This window comes from Adelges cooleyi, unplaced genomic scaffold, assembly GCF_023614345.1.
Source record: "Adelges cooleyi isolate 19-005CV unplaced genomic scaffold, UGA_ACOO_1.1 ACOO_flye_CR_arks_rails_tigmint_CR_PRNA_2, whole genome shotgun sequence".
Taxonomy (NCBI): domain Eukaryota; kingdom Metazoa; phylum Arthropoda; class Insecta; order Hemiptera; family Adelgidae; genus Adelges; species Adelges cooleyi.
In genome coordinates this window covers 4,760,053-4,784,992 of record NW_026095860.1, presented here as the reverse complement: position 1 = coordinate 4,784,992, position 24,940 = coordinate 4,760,053, and the positions used below count along the sequence as shown (strand labels likewise).

General features: G+C 31.1%; 2 protein-coding genes across 4 annotated transcripts; both read left to right on the top strand.

The window, feature by feature from the left end:
• Positions 1 to 6,992: 6,992 nt before the first annotated feature.
• LOC126833964 (zinc finger protein 585A-like) lies at positions 6,993 to 10,892 on the top strand. 2 transcript variants are annotated; one of them, XM_050565581.1, is made up of 5 exons: positions 6,993 to 7,283; positions 7,591 to 7,818; positions 8,716 to 8,967; positions 9,593 to 10,169; positions 10,590 to 10,892. In XM_050565581.1, exons 1-5 carry the CDS (start codon positions 7,264 to 7,266, stop codon positions 10,788 to 10,790), a joined length of 1,278 nt encoding a protein of 425 aa, XP_050421538.1. In that variant the 5' UTR covers positions 6,993 to 7,263; the 3' UTR covers positions 10,791 to 10,892. The 2 variants fall into 2 exon arrangements, with proteins under 2 accessions (XP_050421538.1, XP_050421537.1); XM_050565580.1 differs by having other exon boundaries at positions 9,593 to 10,892.
• A 2,853-nt stretch (positions 10,893 to 13,745) lies between these two features.
• Positions 13,746 to 18,738, top strand: LOC126833745 (tubulin alpha-2 chain). Of its 2 annotated transcripts, XM_050565255.1 has the most exons (8): positions 13,746 to 14,003; positions 14,076 to 14,165; positions 14,345 to 14,592; positions 14,659 to 14,845; positions 14,953 to 15,199; positions 15,289 to 15,443; positions 15,854 to 15,967; positions 16,035 to 16,220. In XM_050565255.1, exons 1-8 carry the CDS (start codon positions 13,935 to 13,937, stop codon positions 16,167 to 16,169), a joined length of 1,245 nt encoding a protein of 414 aa, XP_050421212.1. In that variant the 5' UTR covers positions 13,746 to 13,934; the 3' UTR covers positions 16,170 to 16,220. The 2 variants fall into 2 exon arrangements, with proteins under 2 accessions (XP_050421212.1, XP_050421211.1); XM_050565254.1 differs by lacking the exons at positions 13,746 to 14,003; positions 14,076 to 14,165; positions 14,345 to 14,592; ... (1 more) ...; positions 14,953 to 15,199; positions 15,289 to 15,443 and adding exons at positions 16,654 to 16,984; positions 17,054 to 17,355; positions 17,417 to 17,584; positions 17,978 to 18,325; positions 18,408 to 18,738 and having other exon boundaries at positions 15,853 to 15,967; positions 16,035 to 16,132.
• Positions 18,739 to 24,940: the final 6,202 nt, after the last annotated feature.

Below are 24,940 nucleotides of genomic sequence, written 5' to 3'. Positions count from 1 at the left end.
CTAATTGGTTCAGAACCTCTATTTTTTATATTCTTATCGCTCAAATATGTGTTAATTAGATACTTAAGATAGTTATGTTATTAATAAACTCATTTATATACACGGAAAAAGCCTGTCAAGTTGAAAATTGGTTTTTGCAACATGTTGAGCCACATGTAACAAGGTGCATATCCAAAGAAGAGGCCTAGAATAAGCCAAGAAAAACAAATTGAGACGTGTAAAATTTGTGCGTGTAATATAGGTGTATACTGTATTGACTGTAAACAATTAAATAAAATACCTATTGTAAAATAAATAATTACAGATTTTATGATTTAATTAAAATAAAAATTTAATTTTAAAAAGTCAGAAAAAAAATTGTCTTTATTATAAATATAAAATCGCTTCCGTGTATAACTATTTCGATGTACTAACATTTTCGTTATCAATAAAATAATTTGTTTGAAATTCGAAAAATGAATGAGGAACGTCAAAGTTAGTATCACCGTATAGTTTAGTTATGAAGACTTTAAGTACAAAAAGATCAAGCATGCCTTCGTATTCATTCCCGTCCGAATCTCTTGCTTCCACTTTAAGCCGTTTTGCCAAGTTAAGCACTTCCGCCTTTCTCTGACTTTTGTAAGATGGATCAAAATCAGCACGTGCAATTTTTAATGATGAGAAAAGGCGTAACGCTTTCGAAAATTTGGCCAGCATGTTCTTAATTCGGATTTCGTTTTCGGTATTCTTCTTTGAATCACTAAACGTAGCATGCGGTTCCGAGCTCAACATTTCGGCAACAAATTTTAATTCATCGTCTTCGTCTATTTTTAAAAAACTGATAATATCTTTATAGTTTTTCAACATAATTTCGTTAGTCGTCTCTAATTTACTCTGCAAAATCCACCGTGTCAATTCCTCTGGTGACTGTGTTCCGTTTTTACACAAAGGCAACGTCGTATGCACATCAAGTACATATTTCATCGCTTTACGAGCGATTATGTACTTCATTAGATTAACAAACATAACCAGGCACCCGCCAAACTCTGCGACGAATGATCGAACAGAGACCACTGGAGGCGGTTTGCTGTCTAAACCGTATTTTTGTATTGTCTTGTACGCATCCGGCTTGTTCTTGGCCTCTGCGAAATCATCTAACAATATTTTCATAATATCTGCGTCGAGCATAATGTGTCTTAAGCGCAAATCGTCATTGGTAAAATATGCATGGACATTGTCGATGCTTAAGCTTCGTCTTATTTTTGTCTGTCTATTGTTTGTCGTTTGAAAAATATCAGTAAGCAATATACTTATCAGGGTATCTGTGTTTGTATCAGTAAAACTGAGCTTGTTCAATTCTTTGAAGAAGTCGGACTCATTATATTGGTGGTTATACATATTATCCGGTTGGCAATTGTTGTCAGTAAATTTAGTAAGTGACCTATAGATGATATCGTGATCGTGCCTAATAAGGATGGTCTTCTTGATATTTTGTTTTGAGACTAATTCGCTAGAGGCAATAATTTTTAAACAATCCAAGTAAGCATACATCAGCCATAACGGGTCTAAAGAATTTACCTTACCGAGATGTTTCAAAACGAAAAACATTATACCAATTTGATTTTTGAAATATGTCGCATTGATCATATCGTACTTTAATGCAACCTTAAAAAAATCTTCACTTACTAAGTCTATCAGATTTTTAATCAAATTCATGTAATACCGACAAGTAAACACATAACTACACAACAAATTTCTGTAGACTTTTTCTTTTGTTACCGTTACTGCATTTTCGGTGATTTCTTCTAGCTGATTATGTGTTTCTTTCATACCATCGTTTGAATATCCCGTATCGACGTTCAGTAAATTGTAGTACTGAACAGCTATCATATCATTTGACTGTTTTGAACTGCCATTGACCGTTTCTCCGTTTTGAAAAAGAGTAAAAATCATCAAAACCACCATTGATGTTCGGAAGAAAAACATAGTTTAGTCTTTTTGAAAAAAATTTATAGAAGGTGACGAAATGTACTATTAGTTATTAAACTTTTACCAGTACGACTAAGTTATACAGTGTCAATATCAAACGTAATTATTCGTTTTACAATAATATATAATTTGACAGCAAACAGCACGGCGTGGCGTATAGTTGTGTACCTACTAAAATTAATTATTACACCTGTGTTTAAACTATATGTTTTCCTTACTAAATAATAATGTTTTGTAAAATACTATAAATTATATGCACTGTACATTAAAAAGAACAAAAATTGCATACAAATTAAATAAAAGTGTATAAAATCTCACATTCAGTCCTAAGTGTACATAATATGATTTACATTTAACTATACAGTTGTATATGAATAGGATTTTACAAAAAAATTAACATTTAAAGACCTTCTTCTGACTTCGTCCGCCTTTTCCGTTAAACTGTAGTCAAAGCGTGGCAAGACGTTCTATTTCCCCTTCCATTACCTTTCGTCCTTGGTTCCATAATTTAAATATTCCCAGAAATGTAATATCCTATTTTGACGCCTTAGACTTGGGCATAATCTTCTACCGTCACACGCATTCCATCTATTGCTTAATTCTGTTCCATATTGTCCTCTTCATGATGATGAAGCTATTTGCGATTCTCTCACCTCCTTACCATCTGTCCGGCTTTAACCAACAAAAGGCTCTCCCTATTTAATTTCTTCTCCTCTCTTAACATTCAGCCTCTCTTTACCGTTAACTTATTAAACTTCCGTTCCGTTCCTGTCATTCTTGCAATCCTTTCCTTTCTAAAGAGCTCTGGCTTTTCAGTTTAATTTAAGTTTATATTAATTTCATTTAGTTTTACGCACTCTCTGGTTGTTTTTTGTTATTTTCTATCATTTTATATTTATCGTTTAAAATCATGTCATTACTAATAATGTAACCTTACATTTACTCTTGAGTACTGTTTAATTGTCGAGCCAAGTATGTTTTATTAATAAAGGCATAAAAAAAAAAAAAACCCATACTCCACTCGCGACCACTGTCACCCCCCCGCCCGAAGCCCGACACCTAAAGTTAGACAATATTATAACGATGGTTTAACGTACAGGTGTAATAAGTGTATTGATTAAAATTTTACAGATGCTTGCAAAAAGTAAGTCCATAATGCTATACCATTTATTGCGTTTAAGAACATATTATACGGCCTATACCTATATTATATGAAACCTATATAAGCTTAACGGTCGGTCCGAATAACAAGATGTGTAACTATGTTTACTGATTGTTATTATTGTAAGGTTTGTTTATATTGTATTACGTACTTTTGTTTTTGTAATTATTATTTTGTACAAGAAATAGAGAGTAGCTGGTATTTTTATTTCCAAAAGTCACATTCGTGACAGTTTAACAGGCTAGCATTGGTATCCACAAGAACGTCAGCCATTCTGGGAGGAAGTATACTCTGATATTACTTGGATAAAAAAGGAACGTCAACCACCATTAAAAACGCATTGCCATATCGACGTGTCTTTTACAGGAGCCGAGAAGGTATTGTGTTTTTATTTTTCCGAACCCACGATGTGTGCCTGGGCCCGCGATACTTCCTAAATCCCTAAGCCAATTTATTCGTGTAGCATCAGAAATCGTTCCTGAAAGACACTTTATTTGGGCAAAAATTGTAAAAGTTCACTCCTACCCTTTCAAAAAGGATAGAACACCTAACAAATTTACATAGTTTACGGTAAAACCGGTCCATCGATCGACAAAACAGTTAACAATATGTTAATATGTTGCCAAAACCTTAACAATAAGTAAAGGTTATTATTATTCACATAAATATGTATTTTTTTTTTTAGGTTTACTTGTGAGCATGAGCCATGACAGTTGCTGTGTAAATAAATATACAATACAAATGGACAAGTAACCAATATTATAGTACAGTGAAATATTAATAATTTAAAACAACCTATATAAGGGTCCGGAATTAACTCCTGTCAAACTGTGGAATAACTTATAAACGTGCTTGATTGGTGGCGGAGATTTCCATCGAAAAGTTAACTCTGGACCCTACATAATACATTGCTTGATTTGGTAAAAAACTGTTTTCTGAAAACTTATAAAATTGGCCCTTATTAAAAACACATTTTTTTTAAATTCATTTAAACTAGTATTAATTATTGTCCATTGATAATTATCGCCTCCCCCTGTCCCGACCAAGTCAAGTACTGCGTGGATTAGGTCTGTGTACGATGATGTCCTCGCCTCATGAACAAAAATTGAAACTGTAACTGTACTTCAATTACACTCATAGCTAATTCAGTTTACAAATGCATACATATATCTCAAAAAATACCTACACGCGCCTAAACTATACTTACTAACTAACTATAACTTTCTCGAAGATTAATAGGCACAACACGACCGCGGTGTACTATTGCCAAAAACAAGTCAATACACGTTTTAAATTTAAATTTTAATATTAATTAAAGTATTTTACTATAATTTCGTACAGAAAAAATATTTCCACATTTCATGCCAGCGTATAAGGGTTATAGCTCGCAGGAGTCCCGGCTAAGTTTGGGCGTGATATGAGCCGAAAGGTTCTCACGTTAACGGAGAGGGTAGCGGTAGGTAACTGCATTAAACCTTCGACGTGACCATGTATACTTTGCTCGGCTGGCTTCCGGGTTATAGAACCAAACTATGCTGGAACGCAGGCTCGGGACTGAGGGATTGAAGTTCCAGGCCACGATTGTAGAAATCTTTCGAAGGTAGGAAACGAGCCTGGAATGGAATTTGGAGTATTCCGTACAAACACGTTGTCTATGTTGACAAACGAAGCGTTTATCATTTTTTTTAGTTTTTTTTTTTGGAATAGTACACATTCGCGGAACTAAAAAGATTTAAAACCACCTAAATCCAAGACCTCATTTCCACCACAGAAGACACCTCCAACACATACATATTTCCAAATCCGCTTTTTACTGGTAAATACAATTCGAAACATCATCGTAGATGGAGATACCACGTCGAAAAAAAAACGAGCCAAGTACTCTACCTCATAGGTGGTTTGGAAACGAGTATGAATACCCTGATTATACGCATATTATATTATTATATTATATTATTATGTTGTGCTCAAGCTGACTACATATTTTCAAAATAAACGCATAATGATTTTCAAGAAGACCGCGTTTTGATAGATAATTATTGAAAAATATAATTCGGAGTTTCCAACAGCAAATACTGCAAAGAACGGGGAAAACAACATTTAAGGACGTGAAAAACACATAAATAAGAGCTTCAGTAAAAAATGTACACTTTTACTTGTACCCAAGTCTTCAATGCAAAGCAACTTTTTGAAAGCTCACGTTTGAAAAAATGCACGGCGTTTTGATGGTACGATTTAATTTTTCTCTTGTACTTAAGTTTTTTTTTAAATAAAAATTATAATGTTGAATTTAAATTAAATGAAAATGTTCTGTACTGTGAAACATTATTTTCACTCGTGTTAATCCAATTGTATTAAACATCTGAAAAGGCGCATAAAACGGGTCTTGCTAAACCAAATAAATTTACTCTAATTTTGTTCAAACGCCATTTAGGTTATCGTTCATTGTTTTGTTGAGAGAAGAATAAGTTATTATTTTTATATCAAACATTACAGTTTTGTTTTTATTTTTGTTTTAATTTAATAAACACATTTGAAGCTTCACATATCGTTCATAACTATATTTTTTTTATCTTTTAAAACTCTTGTTATAATTTTCCTTTTACATTAGCAAGTTACAATTATCAGGTGATTTTTTTTCACTTCTTACACTTTCAATCAACTTCCTTCGTGTAATGTAATTAATTACAAGTATCACCCTGTAAAAAATATACAGTGTCCTCTTAAAACCCCGAGTTAAAGCAACTCGAGTAAACCACTGAGATTAAACTATACCTAATTGTTTCATGTAAAAAAGAATTACACCCACCTTTACCCGTTGAAATAAAACAACTGCAGTTTGCGATATGCAGGTCATCCGGTTTTGTGGCCAAAAGTAGTCGAGCGCCGGACAGATCTCTTTGCATTACCATGCATACGGCTCTCCTAGATGTTTTCCACGACGGCTCGTCATCAGTTAGCAAAGACATGGGCCAAAGACAAAGTGTTTCCAAAATAAACCAAAACCTGTATAATACGAACGGTACCTGAATATACACTCAGGGCGGGGAAGGAAAGGAGAGGGAAATGGAAAGCGAGGAGAGGAGAAAGGGAACGTGAGGGTAGGAAAATGACCATGAACACATATTTGAAGTAATTTGGTGCAGTTTATCTGTTGAATTGAAATTCCTTCCTATTATATAGGTATAGGAGGTACCAATAGACATATTCATGGTCCAATATTTTTCTTTCGAGGGAAAAACTAACGAGGTTTTTTATGTTTGTTAGTAATCAGTTTTAAATTTTAATATGTGTACATTATACATATTTTTTATGCTTTTAGGAATTAGGATTGTACGTTTTGGAATATGTTGAAATAAGAAACATACTTCTATTTCTATGAATTATGATTTTAAAAAACGATTGTGTCTGTGTTAGACAAATTCCAGATTATCCTCTTCAGCAAACAGTTTCGGCGTGTGATTTCGAATGCGGACAATCGTCATAAAAAACAGACCGCATGCAATCCCCTTAAAACATCCTTAATAATATGGTCGGTCGTCCGCTATCTAGCAGGAACCTATGACAGCTGTTTACCGTATGTTTATAAATTATAATATATCGGTGGGAACTGGGAAGTACCGAAAGCAAACGGTGGGTGCCGATTGTGTTTGAAATAAAAAGACAAAACTGTTTAATAATATGTTTGCTCCTAACGGTAAACAGCTTTTCCAGCAGTTTGGAATATTTACTTTGGTATTGTTATGAAAGATAATGTAGGCAAAATGTTGTCACTTGCCCGGCCGCCGGCCGGTGTTTAATGGACGGTAGTTGCGACTGTCTTTATCATAGTTAGATATGCAACCAGTTTATCTATATAACCATGCGGTTATTGCTGCTTCCATCGGAATTCAGGAACTCATAATTCTCATTACGCATCATGGCAACGCTAAATTTATAAAAAAAAAAAAGAGTAGATGTTAAGTCTCGTAGAATTATATTTTACATAGTATTTATTTTACTATAATAATAAATGTTTATGAAAAACGTAATTCCAACTTATGTTGTAAGATTTGAACAACAAAATAAAGCCATTCGTTTGCCTATCATATTATAAAATATAATATATGATGATCAACCAAGAAAAGTCCTAGATGCCAAAAAAAAGACTGGGGTAAGGAAAAATCATACATAATTACATTATTTGAACAGTCATCTCGTAATTTATGTGTGACGTTTTCATCATTTTATATAGACTGGACCAACATCTGATCATGATAACAATTTATTTTTTTAAGTTTAAAAATAAAAACCGAGTTCTATCATTTTGTCTTAGTAGTGTAATAATTGTAATAGTAATTATAAAGGGTAAACCCTATAAGATATTGTTTGAGCGTACAATTTTTAAAGTACCTATAATTATTAATCAACTAATTAAAAACCTATACTTTTTAATAACCTTTGCTTCTTTTTACTCGTAGAGATACCGATATTATCAACAAGAATAATATTGAACGAGAAAATAACCAAATGGATAAATATTCTTTGTATACACAAGTAACAAACAACTTGGTGGACGAAGTATGTGACTTGTGTCTGGAGCCGTTTACATCTAAAAGGCAACTGAAATATCATATTACAACAACGCACAGTGGTATTTCTACGATCGACGATCTTTCAATTAAAAAAAAATCAGATAATAGATTCGAGTAAGGCATTTTTAAATCTCAAAACATATTTTGTAAAAGAGTCATCACATACTTAGTTAATATCTAATTTTATTAACACTCCCTTAGTTATTGGCTTTAGCATATTAATGCTAAGTATTACTCCTTTCCTGATTAGAGCACTTTTTTTACGTCCTTGATTTAAATTTGTGAGTTTTCTTGTTTGTATAGGTAGAAAATAACTGATTAATCCATTCAATATAAATTATTGAAAACATTTTTGATGACCACTTACGCAACATGAGTGCTTCCGTTGAGATTTAACCATATTTCTAGTAATATTCTTAAGGCAAACTAAGATTTTCTTGATCTATAACCATATTGGCTGTCCTTAATGTTATTTTCCCCTTTTAGTTTTATTCTGTTTTAAATTATGTTTAGCAGTATCTATAATGTTTAAAGTATATGCAATTAAATCTAGTTGCTTATATTAAGTACACTTTGTAGCATTCCTTTCTTGGAGATGGTGAATAGCTTACTTATTGTGAAAGCATTAGGGATATTCCCTGTGTTCTACATATCTAATATCTTATTATAAATAATTCTCTTCACATTGTCATCAACTTTTGTTAACAATTCACTAATTAATTATTAATAATTTAATTTAAATTGGGTCCTACTGCCGTCTTTTTTTTTTTTAATATTTGAGAGCATTATCAAGCTCATTCCTAACAGTCAATGATTAAAATCCACTTCTACTGTCTACATCCTTTCCAATGTATACATTTTACGCTATTATGCGTTATCCATTGTAGATTTCTTCCAGGTATTGTTGAGGTTGTTACACCACTGTTTAATGATATTTTATGTATCCCTTAGTAATTTATCCCATCTATCTATCATTTATCTATAACATAGTTTTCTGTTTTTTTCTCGTAGAGGTAATAAAATGATAAATGGGACAAATATTAAACATAAGAATTATGAAATGGCAGAAAATTGCTCTAAATTGTTGATGAAAGTTGAAAAAACTAGGCCTTTGCAAGTATCAAACAGTTTGGCGGAAGAAATATGTGATTTGTGCCTGGAGCCGTTTACATCTAAAAGGCAATTGAAAAATCATATTACAACATCGCACAATGATAATTCTACAATCGATGAATTTTCAATCAGAGCCAAAAACGGATATAAGTAAGGATATTTTTAACCTCATTAATCAGTAAACACAAGCACCTAAAAATACAAATTTTTGAACTAAAAAAATATTATTTGTAGATTTTTTAAGGTGAAAATATTTATAAATTGGGTTTAAGATGGTATAGTGTGTATTATTAAAACTAATTACAACATTTTCGGTTACATCTATATTATATACATATTGGTTTTGTAAAAATATTTATTCTTTTTAAAAACGAGCTAGAAGTCAATTCTTACCATTAACTTATACTTAAATGGAGGATTATTTATCAACATGTTACTGTTATTTATCATATTTAGTAATTTCCTTGAAGTTTGCTTAAATTAAAAAACTACTGCTTCAAAGCATATTGATTTAAGTGCCAGGTAGGAAGATAGGTTTCAGTTAAGCAAAGAAAACTTGTATGTAGATACTAGATAATTAATTTTTTTAATATCGTTGAAAATCGAAAAAGTTGGATAACTCAATACTAACAATGTTATTAAGTTAGTTAAAAAATAATTAAATGTATTCAAAAATGTATTGTGCATTTAATTATGAATTTAATTTGCATATGATATTTTTTATTTTTTCTGTAACAAATAACTTTTTTAATGTAGGCAATTAATTATGTTCTAGAGTTAAAACTATAAGAAACGCTATCAATACAAGAAGTAAAATAGATGACTTCAATTGCTATAACAATGAGCCTCAGATAGATACGTACAATAATTTGCAAGTTTTTAGGGAAACATCAAAGGAAGTCTTACCCAAAATATGTATGTTCATCTGCAATTTGTGTCAAAAATCGTTTGCTACCAAAAAACTAATCATTTATCATTTTTCAAAATCACACTCCACTATTTCAAACATAAAGCAGAAGTCTCAAAAAGGTATCCAAATTCTAGACTGTTGGGGTAAAAAATTTTCTGGAAACGATGGCAGTCACACTTATAAATCTAAACTCAAATTACATGAAGGCATGTATACTGTCAAACATTTTTATAAATGTGGTGTTAGCGAAAAACTATTTGCCCAAAACTCTCATCTCAAAATACATTTGAGTATGCATACTGGTAACAAACCATATAAATGCACTGTGTGCAATAAAACGTTTAGTAGTAAGGGTATTCTCAAAACACATAATCACTTGCATATCGGTATGAAACCGTTTGAATGCACTACGTGCAATAAAACGTTTAGCAGTAATGGCAACCTTAAAACACATTATCGCATGCATATTGGTGAGAAACCATACGAATGCGCTATTTGTGAAAAATCGTTTGTCCAAAACTCTCATCTCAAAATACATTTGAGTATGCATACTGGTAACAAACCATATAAATGCACTGTGTGCAATAAAACGTTTAGCAGCAAGGGTATTCTCAAAACACATAATCGCTTGCATATTGGTGAGAAACCATACGAATGCGCTATATGCAAAAAATCATTTGCCCAAAAGTCTCATCTCAAAATACATTTGAGTATGCATACTGGTAACAAACCATATAAATGCACTGTGTGCAATAAAACGTTTAGTAGTAAGGGTATTCTCAAAACACATAATCGCTTACATACCGGTATGAAACCATTTGAATGCATAATGTGCAATAAAACGTTTAGCAGTAATGGCAACCTTAAAACACATTATCGCATGCATATTGGTGAGAAACCATACGAATGCGCTATTTGTGAAAAATCATTTGCCCAAAAGTCTCATCTCAAAATACATTTGAGTATGCATACTGTAACAAACCATATAAATGCACTGTGTGCAATAAATCGTTTAGTAGTAAGGTTATTCTCAAAACACATAACCGCTTGCATACCGGTATGAAACCATTTGAATGCACTACGTGCAATAAAACGTTTAGCAGTAATGGCAACCTTAAAACACATTATCGCATGCATATTGGTGAGAAACCATACAAATGCGCTATTTGTGAAAAATCGTTTGTCCAAAACTCTCATCTCGAAATACATTTGAGTATGCATACTGGTAACAAACCTTATGAATGCACTGTGTGCAATAAAACGTTTAGCAGTAAGGGTATTCTCAAAACACATAATCGCTTGCATACTGGTATGAAACTGTTTAAATGCATAATGTGCAATAAAACGTTTAGCAGTAATGGTAATCTTAAAACACATTACCGTGTGCATATTGGTGAGAAACCATACGAATGTGCTATTTGTGAAAAATCGTTTGTCCAAAAGTGTCATCTCAAAAAGCATATCAAGAGTAGGCATACTTACGAAAAAGCATATGATTGAGATGTGTGCAAGATATTATTTAGCCAAAGCTTTCAAATTGTAATACATAAGCGTGTGTATATCAGTAAAAAAATAGATGAGATGTCTGCAATATAACGTTATCTTGTTAGCAATTAAAAAAAAAAAAAATTTGATACCCGAATCATTTTTATACAATATTTTCACACCATTTGTTGTTCTCGGTACTCATTACAAAGTTCTCAATAGGTGAAATCAGTAAGCTTTTATGCATGGGCTGAATATATTATAGTTACAAAAATTTAGAACATAATTATATTGTGATTATTCTGAGAAATTCAGCAAACACATCATCCTTTTTATTATTAATATTTATATCAAATTTGCAACCTTTTATTTGAACTGTAGAAAATACTGTTAAAACAACATTGTGACATTACTTTTTATAATTTATGGTAGTGCATAACATGATAATATGTGCATAACAAGATACGAGACTGCAATAGTTACACTTCATTTTTGTGTAAAAATAATTGGAGTTTTATTGATAAGTAAATAGTGTTTCAATAAAAGTTTGTGAAAACAAATTAACTTTTTAATTTAATTTAAACATTTTACATAACAGAAACTAATAAACAGTTTTGTAGTTTCATACAAATTGGTGTTGTAAAAATATAACCATCGACACAAAAAATAACAAGAAAATAGTAATATAGAAAAACTAAACAAAAGTTACTTTAACAGCATAATATCTGTACAATATTCTTAAATTGTCTATTAATTTAAGGCATTGTAACCTTTTTTTTTACATCTGATTTATGTATACATAACTTAATTGTATCTTTTTTTTAACGTTAAGGACTTTATGTACAAATTGTTATTATGTGTATTTATGTTACTACTGTTTTTAATGAAATTTTAGTTATGTTTATACTTATGTTACTGAAGACTGAATTATATTATATAAATATTAAATAATAAACAACAACATTACCAATCTGCAATTTCTTAAAATAAGGTTATTGAAAAATTTAATTTAGATTCTCAATGCCAATATATAATTATTTTACATTTTATTATTAATTATTTTATTTATTTATTAAGTATTTTATTTGATAGTGACATACTACATACATGTCAACAACAATTAAGCCATTTTTGTAATAAATTAAGTTGAAATGTTATACTATGCTGATTTTCCATTGGTGTTAATATTTTTAATATGCCAGTATTATACTGTCCTGATTTTGATTATGTATAAGTCTTTTTCTTGGTATTGACTGCACAGTGTTTATGTTATAAATTATAATTTATTTGTTTAAATAGGAAGCCACATATTCAGCTTCCCTTTATTATTATTTTCAGCATTACATATTTTTATGAATTAATGTATTTTTTTAAAAGCCACTCACTTTTTAAAATGTAATTGTGCTCTGCATACATAACTGATTGATTTTGATATCATTTTTGTTTATCATAACTTCCTTGATTTTGTTATTAAAACGAAAAAATACAAGCAACAAATATTTCTTACTATATTGTGCTGTAATTTTTTAAGAATAATTATTTATTCTATTATATTATTTAAAAGACTCATACATATACTGATAATTATTACATTATCTTAGTAAATTTTTTAAAAGTTTTAACTAAAAACAAAAATATGAGATAGGGGTAGAATGTTACACTTTTTTTGTAAAATAAGTAATATTTTAAGCAAGTAAATTAGTACAAAAAAAATTATGTTTGTTTATTCGCATTTACTGCTGCATTTATTTGCTGAACTAAAAAACTAAAATCTTAAATACAATAAATTTAGTATTACTTAATTAAAAAAAAATATACTGCAAATTGTGAAAAATAAAATTTCAAATTTTTACAATTTATTATTTTTTTTCTTTTTTTTCTCTTGGCTTTACGGGCCATTTAGGTCCATTGCCGCAACAACCACTTGCCTCCAGCCATCTCTATCTTGAGCTAGTTCTTTTGCGTCGTTTACTCCCAACCTCGATGCATCTTTTGTAATCCTGTCTTTCCACCGCTGTCTGGGCCGTCCTCTCGGCCTTCTTGTGTCTGGCATCCAACTCGTTGCCAATCCTATAGGGCCTTCGGACCTCCACACATGTCCAGCCCATCCCAGTCTACTACTCTTAAGCACTCCAATTATATTTGTTTCGCCGTACAGTTCTTCTACTTTTCGGTTTGTTCTTAATTCAAAGTCCCCTAGGGCGTTTCTTTTTGGCCCAAATATCCTTCTAAGGACTTTTCGTTCAAACGTAGCTAGTCTATTCTCATCCGTCTTTGTTGTTGCCCATGCGCCACAGGCATATAGTGCTACCGGTCTTATCAGAACTTTGTACAGCGTTATTTTCGTTTTCCATGATAACATCTTTGACTTGAGTAGGGGTACTAGTCCAAAGTAGCATTTATTTGCGGCTACAATTTATTATTATTTATTTTATTCTGTGGTGTTATCCATTATCACGGTTATCAATGTCTCTTATAGATTAATGATACTAGCTCGTTATGGCTTATCAGATAACATTGCTGATTGCGCCAGTTGATGAAAGCCGAGTGCCGACAGACATAAAGCTTACTACTTAAATTATAATTAAAAAAAAAAAAAACGCTTAAATTTTTCAACCAACATCTAACGTTTCCTTATAAAATAACTAGAAAACTACAAAATTAAAACTCGTTCTTAATCTCAATATTAATAATACAAATTATTGATTAAAAGAAAATTATTATGTTCAGTATGAATAGATGTTTGTGTGGCCTGAGTACAAAAATTAATATCCGTTATGTACTCAATAAGGTAATTAATTTAAACAAAATTGAATAAATTATTTATTTAATTATTGTCTATTAAAATGGATCTTTGATTTAGAGTTCACAATTCAAAACTGCTAGGCTCCATACGATTAACAGCCTTTATCGGCCGTCGATCGAGAAGACTTTAGTTCCTAAAAATTCAATTGTAAGTATGCTCATAGATTTAATCTTGATAAAACTTAATTTGATGATTTACCACAGATACTATGTAGTTATCTACAACTTTAAATCCAAAAATAAGGACCAGTTTTTGCCTAGTTCATAGTTGATTTAATACTAGCATAATTTTCACATTTTTAAACATTTGGTGTTGTTATATTTTAGACACAATTGTTTAAAAGGAATTTAAACAATATTAAAACCGTAGAGACTGACCCAAAATACGTTGGATACTGGTTTCTGGGATGTAGTGGAATGGTTTTTGTTGCCGTTTCTCTAGGGGGAATAACAAGGCTCACAGAATCAGGTCTATCGATGGTTAATTGGAAATTATTAGGTGAAAAATTACCTACTACTCAGAGCCAATGGGAAGAAGAATTTAGTAAATATCAACAGTATCCAGAATTCAAAATGTTATTGTCTACCTATATTATTATATTTCTTCCATTAAAATACTAAAAAGTGTAATTAAAATTTAGGAAAAATTCAACTATGACTATTGAAGAATTCAAGTGGATTTGGTGGATGGAATACGCGCATAGAACTTGGGGCCGATGTATTGGAGCAGCATTTTTGATACCAATGGCTGGCCTGTGGTTTACTCGTAAACTCAGTCGTACTTCTAAAATACATTCCATGATATGTTCTGTGCTATTAGCCGGTCAAGTGAGTTTTGTAATTAATTAATTAATTAATTATTAACAAATAGATTTAACAATCTTATTCATATCAGCTAACAACATAAAAAAATATTTTGGTATGGTGATTTTTAGGGTCTAATGGGTTGGTACATGGTGAAATCTGGTTTAGAAGACAGATTTGATAAACCTACAGACGTTCCAAGAGTATCGCAGTATAGGTTAGCTTCACATCTCGGCTTGGCGTTTGTATTGTATTCCTTTTTACTAACAAATTCCTTACGAATTCTTCTACCGGTTAAAGTTATTGGTGCCGTCAGTAAGAAGTTTGTTGGTCTAGCTATGGCTGCCAAAGGAATGGTGTTTATAACAGCCTTATCTGGTTTGTATATTAGTTTTTTTTTTGGCTGAGGTTTACGATACGTCTTCTTTAACAAAAAAATTAATTTCAAGTACATTTTATGTTTCTAGGAGCGTTTGTGGCTGGCTTAGATGCAGGTCTTGTGTATAATTCTTTCCCAAAAATGGGCGATAACTGGATACCCGATGACATATTGAACATGGAGCCTGTCATTAGTAATGTTACAGAAAACCCAACAACTGTTCAATTTAATCATAGAATATTGGTAATAGTTAAATTATAATTTTAAAGTTATATTAGTTTAGATATGTTCTTAAAAAGGCTTTTCACCAATTTTGATAACTTTGGTATTTCAATCAACTGCAAATCAATTTTTAAATCCTCCAAAAATTTTAACCGTAATCTACATATCAAAATACCTACTTTTTCCAATTTTAATAACACAGCCAACACTAATTGGATTTTTTTCTGTTTAAGTAAAAAATTCTTTTAAAAATCTGAGTGTCACAGAAAGTTGTAAAAGTTGTGTTATTAGTGGGAAAAAAGTGCATTATTGACTGTGTTTTGAAACATGGGTAACAACGTTAAGATTTTGGGAAATTTTTTTTAAAATTGATTTGCAATTGTTTAAAATATACAAATAAATTTTTATTTATTTAGTTTTTCTTTCTGTAGGGCATCAGTACGGTGTCAATTTTATCTGCGTTGTATGTTATGTCTCGTAAAAGTAAGCTACCACCCAGAGCCAAAGCGGCAGCTACTGCATTAGCCGTTTTCTCATGGTGTCAAGTAAGAATTTTATAGTTATGCCGGCGGTTTATTTATTATTTATTACTATTATTTTTATTTATAATAGATGGGCCTAGGGATTTCCACACTTCTTACTTACGTTCCGGTTTCTCTAGCAGCAGCTCATCAATCAGGTTCACTTACCTTATTATCCTTAGCACTTTGGTTAGTTCACGAACTTAAAAAATTACCTAAAGTATAATAATATTTATTATTAGTTAAAATAATTTTAATGTAGATTAATAATATAAATAAAAAATAAAATATTTTTATAAAAAATATATATTAACTTGGCGAGAATTTGTTTATTATAAAGTATGAGATTTTGCTTGTTAAAATCTAAAAAGAAATTGTTTTATTTTTATAGAATATAATCTTGTAAGCGGTTTAATTTCACTATGCATTTCTTTAAATTTATATTAAAGCTATGAATTATCTTAATAAATATTAAAATTATAACGAGCAACATCTGATACTATTATTACATTATTAAACCCAGTACACCCTATACGTATAATATAAAAACAGATGTTTATTTAGTTGTTTATTTCATATTTATGTTTTATTTACTTAAGAAAATTTATACATTTGATAAATTATTTGACTAAATTGATTGATGCCTAAGGTAAGAAAACATATTTTTTTTTGTTTTTAAAAGTATAATGGTGGATAAGTAACCTTTTCAGAAAAAGCCTGCTAAAAAACCGACCTCTAAAGGTAAAAATTCAAAAAAAGGATCGAAAAAGAAAGTAATGGCCTCGCCAGCAATAGAAGTTGCTCCACCGCCACCTCCGCCGCCGCCACCTTCTCAAGGAGAATTTATATTCATACACATTGGGCAGGCCGGAGTTCAAATCGGGTCTGCGTGTTGGGAATTGTTTTGCTTAGAACACGGCATTAATCCAGATGGCACCGTCCATCAATTAACCACCAGTTCTACATCAATCTTTTCTATGTCCCAAACGGAGAAATACGTTCCTAGAGCTTTGTTAGTAGACACTGAACCTTCAGTTATTGGTTAGTATGATTCAGTACAATTGCATTATTACTATTGTAGATGTCATTATAGAAATTACAAACTTTCAGATGAAATCAGACATGGCGCTTATAGAAATCTGTTTTCTAGTCAAAATCTCTTAACCGGAACAGAAAATGCAGCGAGTAATTTTGCAGCTGGTTTTTATGGAGTCGGCAGAAAGCTATCCCAATCGGTGTTGGACAGACTAGCTACTTTAACGGAAGACTGTAGTTCGTTGCAAGGGATTGCCGTGTCCAGATCTGTTGGTGGTGGAACGGGATCGGGAATGGGTACAGGACTACTTGAATCTATCAAGAATAGGTACCCTTCTAAAACCGTTCTTGATTTCAATGTCTACCCAGCACCAAGGGTAAGAGATTTCTTGAAATAGAAACGATATCACTATTAAATAATGGTATATTTTTTTGTAGTTATCACCAGTGATTGTTGAGCCATACAACGCTGTCCTAGCAACGCATTTTGCTTTGGATTTAGTTAATTGTACTATGCTATACGACAACAACGCATTATACAATATATGTTCTAAATTGAATGTTCCGAAGCCGACCTATACGAATTTAAACCGAATAATAGCAATGGTATGTACAATATATACATACAAAACTGAATATTTAAAAATGTTTTAGCTTTAATGCCGAGCTGAGAAAGTAATGATTTTATACAATTTTTTTTTTTTAATTTAAAAAATCTCAAGATACTTTTTTTTTTATTGAGGAAACTTAAAATTCAAATAAAATAATTATAAACACATTTATTGTGTTAACAATTATTTGTATTTAGAATTTAGAATTTTTACCATTTACAGTTTCACATCAAAGAATTTATTTTAAAGTGACTTTATCACTTTCAACTTTAATAATTCCTGAAGACTAGTGACTTCCCTTTCTCCAGTATGCTTTGCCTCTACCATATCTCACCTTTACTGTACTGGCTTAATGTATTATTTGAACTGTATGTAATTGTGTACGTAGGTTTCATCAGGCATGACTTCATCCCTTCGTTTTGAAGGATCTCTGACCAGTAATTTATCCGAATTGATGACCAATTTGATACCGTGGCCAAGATTGCACTTTCCGTTGATAACCCATGCTCCAATGGTGCACGATGCGAGCAACCTATCTGCTAATACTCAGCTCGCCGGCATGTGCTTTGACCAAGGCAACCAAATGGTCATGGTTGATCCCAGAAGTGGCAAGTACTTGTCAGTGTGCATGATGTTCAGAGGCGATCTAACGCCAACCGATGTCAACACGACTATAGCTTTTATTCAACGCGAACGCACTATTCCAGTGACGAGCATGAACTCACCTTTGTTCAAAGTTTGCCATAAAACTGTTTTGACATATTTTATAAAAAAAAACATTATTCTTTATGTTAATTTTAAAATGTTTTCATTAACAGTTTGGTCTGTGTTATCGGCCTCCTACATTTGTGCCAAACGGAGATATCGCACAGACTCCTAAAGTTGTGACTACCTTGTGCAATAATACTGCTGTCAGACACTGCTGGACTAGTGTGTTGAAAAAATACGACACATTGTTGAAGAAACGGGCGTTTTTACACCATTATGTAGGTGAAGGCATAGAAGAAGGCGTATTTTCTGTAGCCAAAGAAAATGTTTCAAAATTAATTACGGAGTACGAAGAAGTAGAAAAATCTTAAATTCACTATTGACCACCCACATTGTAAATGGTCATTTTAATGATTCATTATTCAAGATAAAATATATTTTTATTTATATATTTTGTTTTGTTTGTGGTGTTGGTCTTATTATTAAAATGTAATCTTACATTGAGGAATATTATAAAAAAGTGTTTTTCCAAAGAATTGTTTTAGTATTGCAAAAAAAGTGTGGTGCAAATAAATATTTTATTCATAAAGTATGTCTGGTAGGGTAATATATGCACTTGGAATGTACCTACATACCTATTTGTAGTTTGTACACGTTTATTTGTCAAACAATTCATTAAATATTGATGGTTTACGGAAAGCGTATTGGAATTATATCTAGTAATATCATGTAACGCTTGCAAGATGTCATATTATGTCAGGCTCGCGTATGACCAAAGACAATAATTTAAGATAATAATCTAGACACATTCAGCCATTTCTATAGATAAATAAAACTGCCGACTATACCATATAACCATCAATAGAAAATAACTTGCACAAATTTACAACACATCACTACAATTAAGTACTTGAATTTATATAATTAAAAATTAAATATATTAATTTGAACTTTGACCTTGGTCATTATATCCATTAATAAACATTATTATTATAAAAATAATTTTAATTTAATAACCGGGATTAAGTTAAACGACAGAAAGTATATCGAGGTAGTGCGCTTCAAAAAAAAAAAAAAAAATTAAAACTAAGAATTTTTTGTTAACAATTATTTGGCAGAAAATCAAATAACACAAATTATTAAAAAAATATAATTTGTAATTTTAATATGATTTACAAACTATTATTAAACGTTGATAATCGTGCGTGCCATTATTACATTACATAGTATTACATTTTTTTTTCATTATTAAATTCATTTAATAGGTTTTTAAATACTTTTAACGTACGTATTTTAAGTAATATTGAAAATTCGTATCTTTATTTGTATTTGAATATTTTTAAAAATGATTATTTACAACACAGAAAATACCCTTAGGCTTTTGCTTAATATCCAGCAAATGTCCTTTGCCTAACTCCTGACCTATGGTCTATAGAATTAAAAAATAATTTTTTAGTGTACCTGATTAAAAAATGTTTAATAGGTATCATGTAAGTTTATCTAATTAAGGTATAGTGACGACAAACTATAATTTAACGATTTTTTTTTTAAAGTCGTACCCGCATACAAGGCCTGAACACATTTACTTCTTTAAAATAAAAACAAAATGCCCTAAAAATTAACACATATTTCAATTAAAAAATATATGTTATTATTGTATGAAAAATGGTTGAATGGCAGATTATTCTGTAGGTTTAGCACTACCGATCTGCAGTCAAAAACCAAACAATATTATCATTCCTGACAGTTTTCCTCACTCCTCTGGCCACCACTCGCCTACAGCCATTGTTCATAAATCATAATATACTATCAAAGATCATAATAGTCTTATAATGCATTTAGTTATCTATTACAACGGCTGTAGTTATTAAATTAGCTATAGCAAACAACCATAATGAGAATTATAGGGATAACGACTAGATCCTTTGGGATTTAATGGTAATGAAGGTATTAGTAAAGTTAATACGTGACTAAGCGAAGGAATCATTAGATTGGAAATATCGTGTATACAATATACGAATACCCTTATAAACGCATATTGTATATGTACAAGCTTAAACTTGTTAAATTAGTAGCGTGACGGTATAAATGATGTAATGTGTATAACGCAGTACAAATGATTATAATTGAAACCTTAAAGAAATCTTGTGCGCTAAATTAAGGCTATTTTATTGAAAAAAAAAAGTTATGTCATAAGACAATTTTGTTTTGGCTTTAATTTTTAAATTATCGCAAAAATAATATTATATTCCGCTAGATACGTGTGAGTTATTTGATCTCATAAAGCTAAGAAATTATTTCCGACTGAATTTTTGACATTAAAAAAAATTGCACTTTCTTAAGAAAGTTGAAAGTTTGAGTTATAAATGTAATTTTCGAGAATGGGGAAAAGTTGTTCAAGTCAAGTACGTCGAAGGTCTTTTATAATATTGATATGTATAATCTATTAAACTGAAGTTTTTTTTTTTTTTCGAATGTAAAATGTCATGACGATTTTTTTATTCGAGTGCCGAATTCGATTCTTTTGCACGACCAAACCAATATGTATATATTTGAGACTTATTTTTAAGACGCAACAACAACAGCCATAGGATCATTGGCCACACAACTCGGTTTACATACATATACTACACAAAGCCAATAAGTATAAAAGAATAAAGAAGTTATAGTGCTTGAAAATAAGTTTGTACAACTACAAGGCTTTTTGTTCGTGTGTGTGTATATATATTTTTTAAGAATATTATTAGTTTTGTTTGCTGGAAACCGTTTCACACCTTTATGCCTCTGTAAACAATACTAAAAAACGTGATCAGTGGCTATATGTGTTTGTTAGGTAATGAACGCACAGTGCAAAGGCCAACAAATAGAATAGCATGACGACAATCAGAGCAATATCGTTGCTGCAGTCTGTAAACAAAATATATAATGTTAATCATTGAAACGTTTTGTTATTTTTGACAGCACAATCGTAAAGACTGTTCGGACTGTACTTGTTTTTTTTTTTTTTGGAAGTGATTTTATCATCCAGCCATTTTTTTTTTGTGTTTAGTTTGCACTGATTTTTGTTTTAAATTTGAGAATGAGCTCGGTCAAACGCTTCAGTGACTGTAATAATGCTAAATTCTTAACTTCTTCCGTTTTTCTTTTCTCTAATCCTAATTATTTTTATCTCAATTAATGCCTTTTCAACACATTTATTTAAACCACTCTAAACTTACACTATGGTCATTATAAATTTAATAGTATTTGCTTCGCAAAGACTAAATGTCTATGATAAGGGCGTGTTACAATTAATTTCATATATTGTTCAATTTCGTGTGAAATTCGTTACTCAAACTAATCGATTATTACAAGTTATGTAACAAAAAAAAAAATGTACAAAAACAATATATATATTATTAGAAATTTCCGCATTATTCGGAAAATAGGTTTAGATGACGTTGGTATTATACCTAGTTCCGATAAGATCAATAATTGGTCGCACGGTCAGTTTTCCCTTGGGTTATTGCTTTTGACATTTCGATTAGTGTCTCGGGGAAATAATTCCACCCGTACAAATAATTCATCGCAGGGTAAAATATTTATAAATATATCTTAAAACCCCAATGGGGGCCGGCCGGGAACAATTTAAAAAAATAAAAATACCTTAGATAGTCTACCAAAAAGAGCGGCTTACAACGAAATACTTATTATATTTGAAAAGTTCAATACAGCTTTTGACTTTTGTCGGCGGATTTTGGATTATAGGCGATACTATCTTAATTAACTTGACTCTTATCGACGTGATCGTTATAATGTGGTATGCCTTTTCCTTCGATTCGCAGCTCAAACGTTATTATTGTGTTTTTTTCCCCTAAGAGTGTACACACACCCAACATTTTTATTCTACCGATTATAGCACATTATCTACACGTAGGTAGGTATAAAGGTTGTGCGCGAGTGGGTCGGATGAGGTGTACATTATTATTTTGGAATACGTCCTGGTAAAACAATAATGGCCGATCGATCGTCAAACATTGACCGGCTATTATGGGCTTTTAAAGAAAGCTAAAAAAAACACCGGTAAAGACATGTAATAGGCGTTACCACAGTAATTCGAGCGTACACCCTAACACGTATAATATGTATAGAGATTTTTGTGGTGTGCACCGAGGACGTGTAACCGATGGCCCGGAATAAAGAAACGCGATTAAGTTGACTCGGGCGTAAACCCTAAGTAGAAAACGAATTCCTCCGAAGGTATTCCCTTTGTGTAAAATATACCCGGGGTGAAGTATATAGTATTGTATTACAAATAACATTATTATTATTTTCCGTGGAAACTCGCGATTGTATTGGCTAAACGTAACTGCTAAAAAAAACGACCGTTTACAATATTTATACCCGTGGGCCTTGCAAATTAGTAAGCAATTGAAAAAAGTTCAATCGATAAGATTAAATTTCATAACTAGCTATGGACCCTACATGGACTCCTTAAGCTGTTGAAAAAATGTATGTAACTGTGTTTTAATTGATTTAATTCCCGAATGTCATCAAAGGTCTCAAGCGTTCTCAAATGTCATGGTTACAAGAACCGATTTTATAAAAATCGGCACTTGAATAATTGAACGTACATAACTTTGTTTAGGTTCTTATGTATTTTTTTCGGTTTTGATAAAACATATTTTTAGCTTGATTGCTAATACCTAATCATTGTTTTCAACCAAAAAGCCTACTGAAGATATATTATTTTAATGTAAACAGCAACTGATAGTAAAACATGGAGAAACACCGCATTCCTACTGTTAAACCAATGAAGCAATAACTTTGTAGGCAATTGTCAAAGATGTATGCCACCTAAAAAAGCCGGTACATCTAAATGTTGTTTGACTGTAGTTAAATTAGAGATTTTTCATACCTTCATATCCATTTTATTTTTATTTTTCTCTGCGTTCTGCTTCTCTTCATTCTAAAACCGTCTCATATTTTCATGATCATCTTATTTTTCTCTATTTTCTCTAGTTTTAATCAACTATCGCAGTAGGTCTATTCGAGTACTTACATACTTGGCACAAATTACTACAAGTTATATTTCATATGTGTGTAAAATAATTTTCTATTGTTTACCAAGTAAATAATAGAAGTTACATGATATAATCCGCAAAGGTCATGTAGGCCCTGTGCGGAAATTATGTGTTTAATATATTTTGCAATGTATGTTTCATTAGACCAAACAAAATAAATATCATCTTTAATATTATGATTATTAAGTATTAGTAATTAAGGCAACTGGCAAGTGTGTGTCGTACTTAAACGATGAAGATACTGTTTTCAGTTTTCTATGCGATAAAAACTTGATTTTGCTTACCTCGGTGTTTTACTGGAAAATATTATGAGCGTTTCCGCAACGATGACGTTATTATTGTACAACAGTACAATATGATTGTGTTTTATCAATGACCGGCAACGATAAATCCAATAAAACTACGCATAAAAATAAAAATCCATAATATGTACTTGAATTCGAACGTTCCATGTGTTGAAATAATGATTATTGTTCAAAGTGACGACACAGCTATATATTGGTGGTGTTGTTTAAGGAAGAATCGGTTTGTTCGCGACATTGACTGCTCATGCAAGCGGCCTTGCACTTTAGGCGGGCATATCGAAAAACACTAAAATATTATGATTAACAGTAAAACTACCGAATTCCCTTTTAATAAAAAAAAATACTACAATAGTGCACAATACAGGGTGTTCCATAAGATTTTGACCTATGTAACATTTACAAAAAAATTGTATTTTCTAGAACAAACAATAATTTTTAGTAATAATGAAACAAATAACATTTGTTAAAAATAAAAATGGTTTTTTATAGAGTAGGTTTCGGGAAAATGTTAATTGGTCGATAACCTGTTAGGGTACATATGTAGTTATTAACGTTATAAAATGTAGACGAGGCATGAGGGAAAGGGTAATGCGGTGGAGTAGTACCCACTACAAAACGGTTTCAAATGAGGAAAATGAAACACTCTATTTTTTGTTGAGATTTTTCATACGAATCATTTTGTTTTCTAGTTGCGTTAGAAAGATTTTCCCGGTATATTTTAAATATCCCGGAGTACTGCATATTTTATATTTTATTTTTTTACTAAAAAGCTAATTGGAATGAAATGACCTCATTAAATTTTCAGAAATACAAACTCTATTGACTACAATTATTCTCACAGGAAAATTTATTTGAATGAATAATATCTGTATACTGTATATAACAACTGTGTTTTCAAATAAATAAAAACTTCTTGCCGGTATTCTAAAAGCAATATACCAAGAACAACATTTCTCTGAAATTGGAACGAACAAACAGATTTAAATAAAATTCTCAAACATTTAGAGTAGCTGTTTTGTTTTATTCCGTTTTGCAGAACTCCAAAATGAACAAATTCAAAAAACCTTCAAAAGGATCACATAACGTGTACAGAACGTGTGTGTACTTAAAAATGATATTACTGTTGTTCTAATGTTCTAAACCAAATTGTTTGGGGAACTATACTCTTTAAAATTAATATTTTAAAAATTAAAATAATAGTTACCTATGCCATTTTTGAATAATTTTATAATGCGATTTTTATTCGTTTCAAAAAATAAAATATACTTTGTTGTT

Bases quoted from the DNA above. Each gene is read 5' to 3' on its own strand.
- LOC126833964 (XM_050565580.1), top strand. From the start codon at position 7,264: ATGCCAAAAAAAAGACTGGG. The intron at 7,284-7,590 runs GTAAGGAAAAAT...TTTTACTCGTAG, and splicing joins ATGCCAAAAAAAAGACTGGG to AGATACCGATATTATCAACA. The intron at 7,819-8,715 runs GTAAGGCATTTT...TTTTTCTCGTAG, and splicing joins AAATCAGATAATAGATTCGA to AGGTAATAAAATGATAAATG.
- LOC126833745 (XM_050565254.1), top strand. The intron at 16,985-17,053 runs GTTAGTATGATT...ACAAACTTTCAG, and splicing joins CACTGAACCTTCAGTTATTG to ATGAAATCAGACATGGCGCT. The intron at 18,326-18,407 runs GTTTGCCATAAA...TTTCATTAACAG, and splicing joins TGAACTCACCTTTGTTCAAA to TTTGGTCTGTGTTATCGGCC.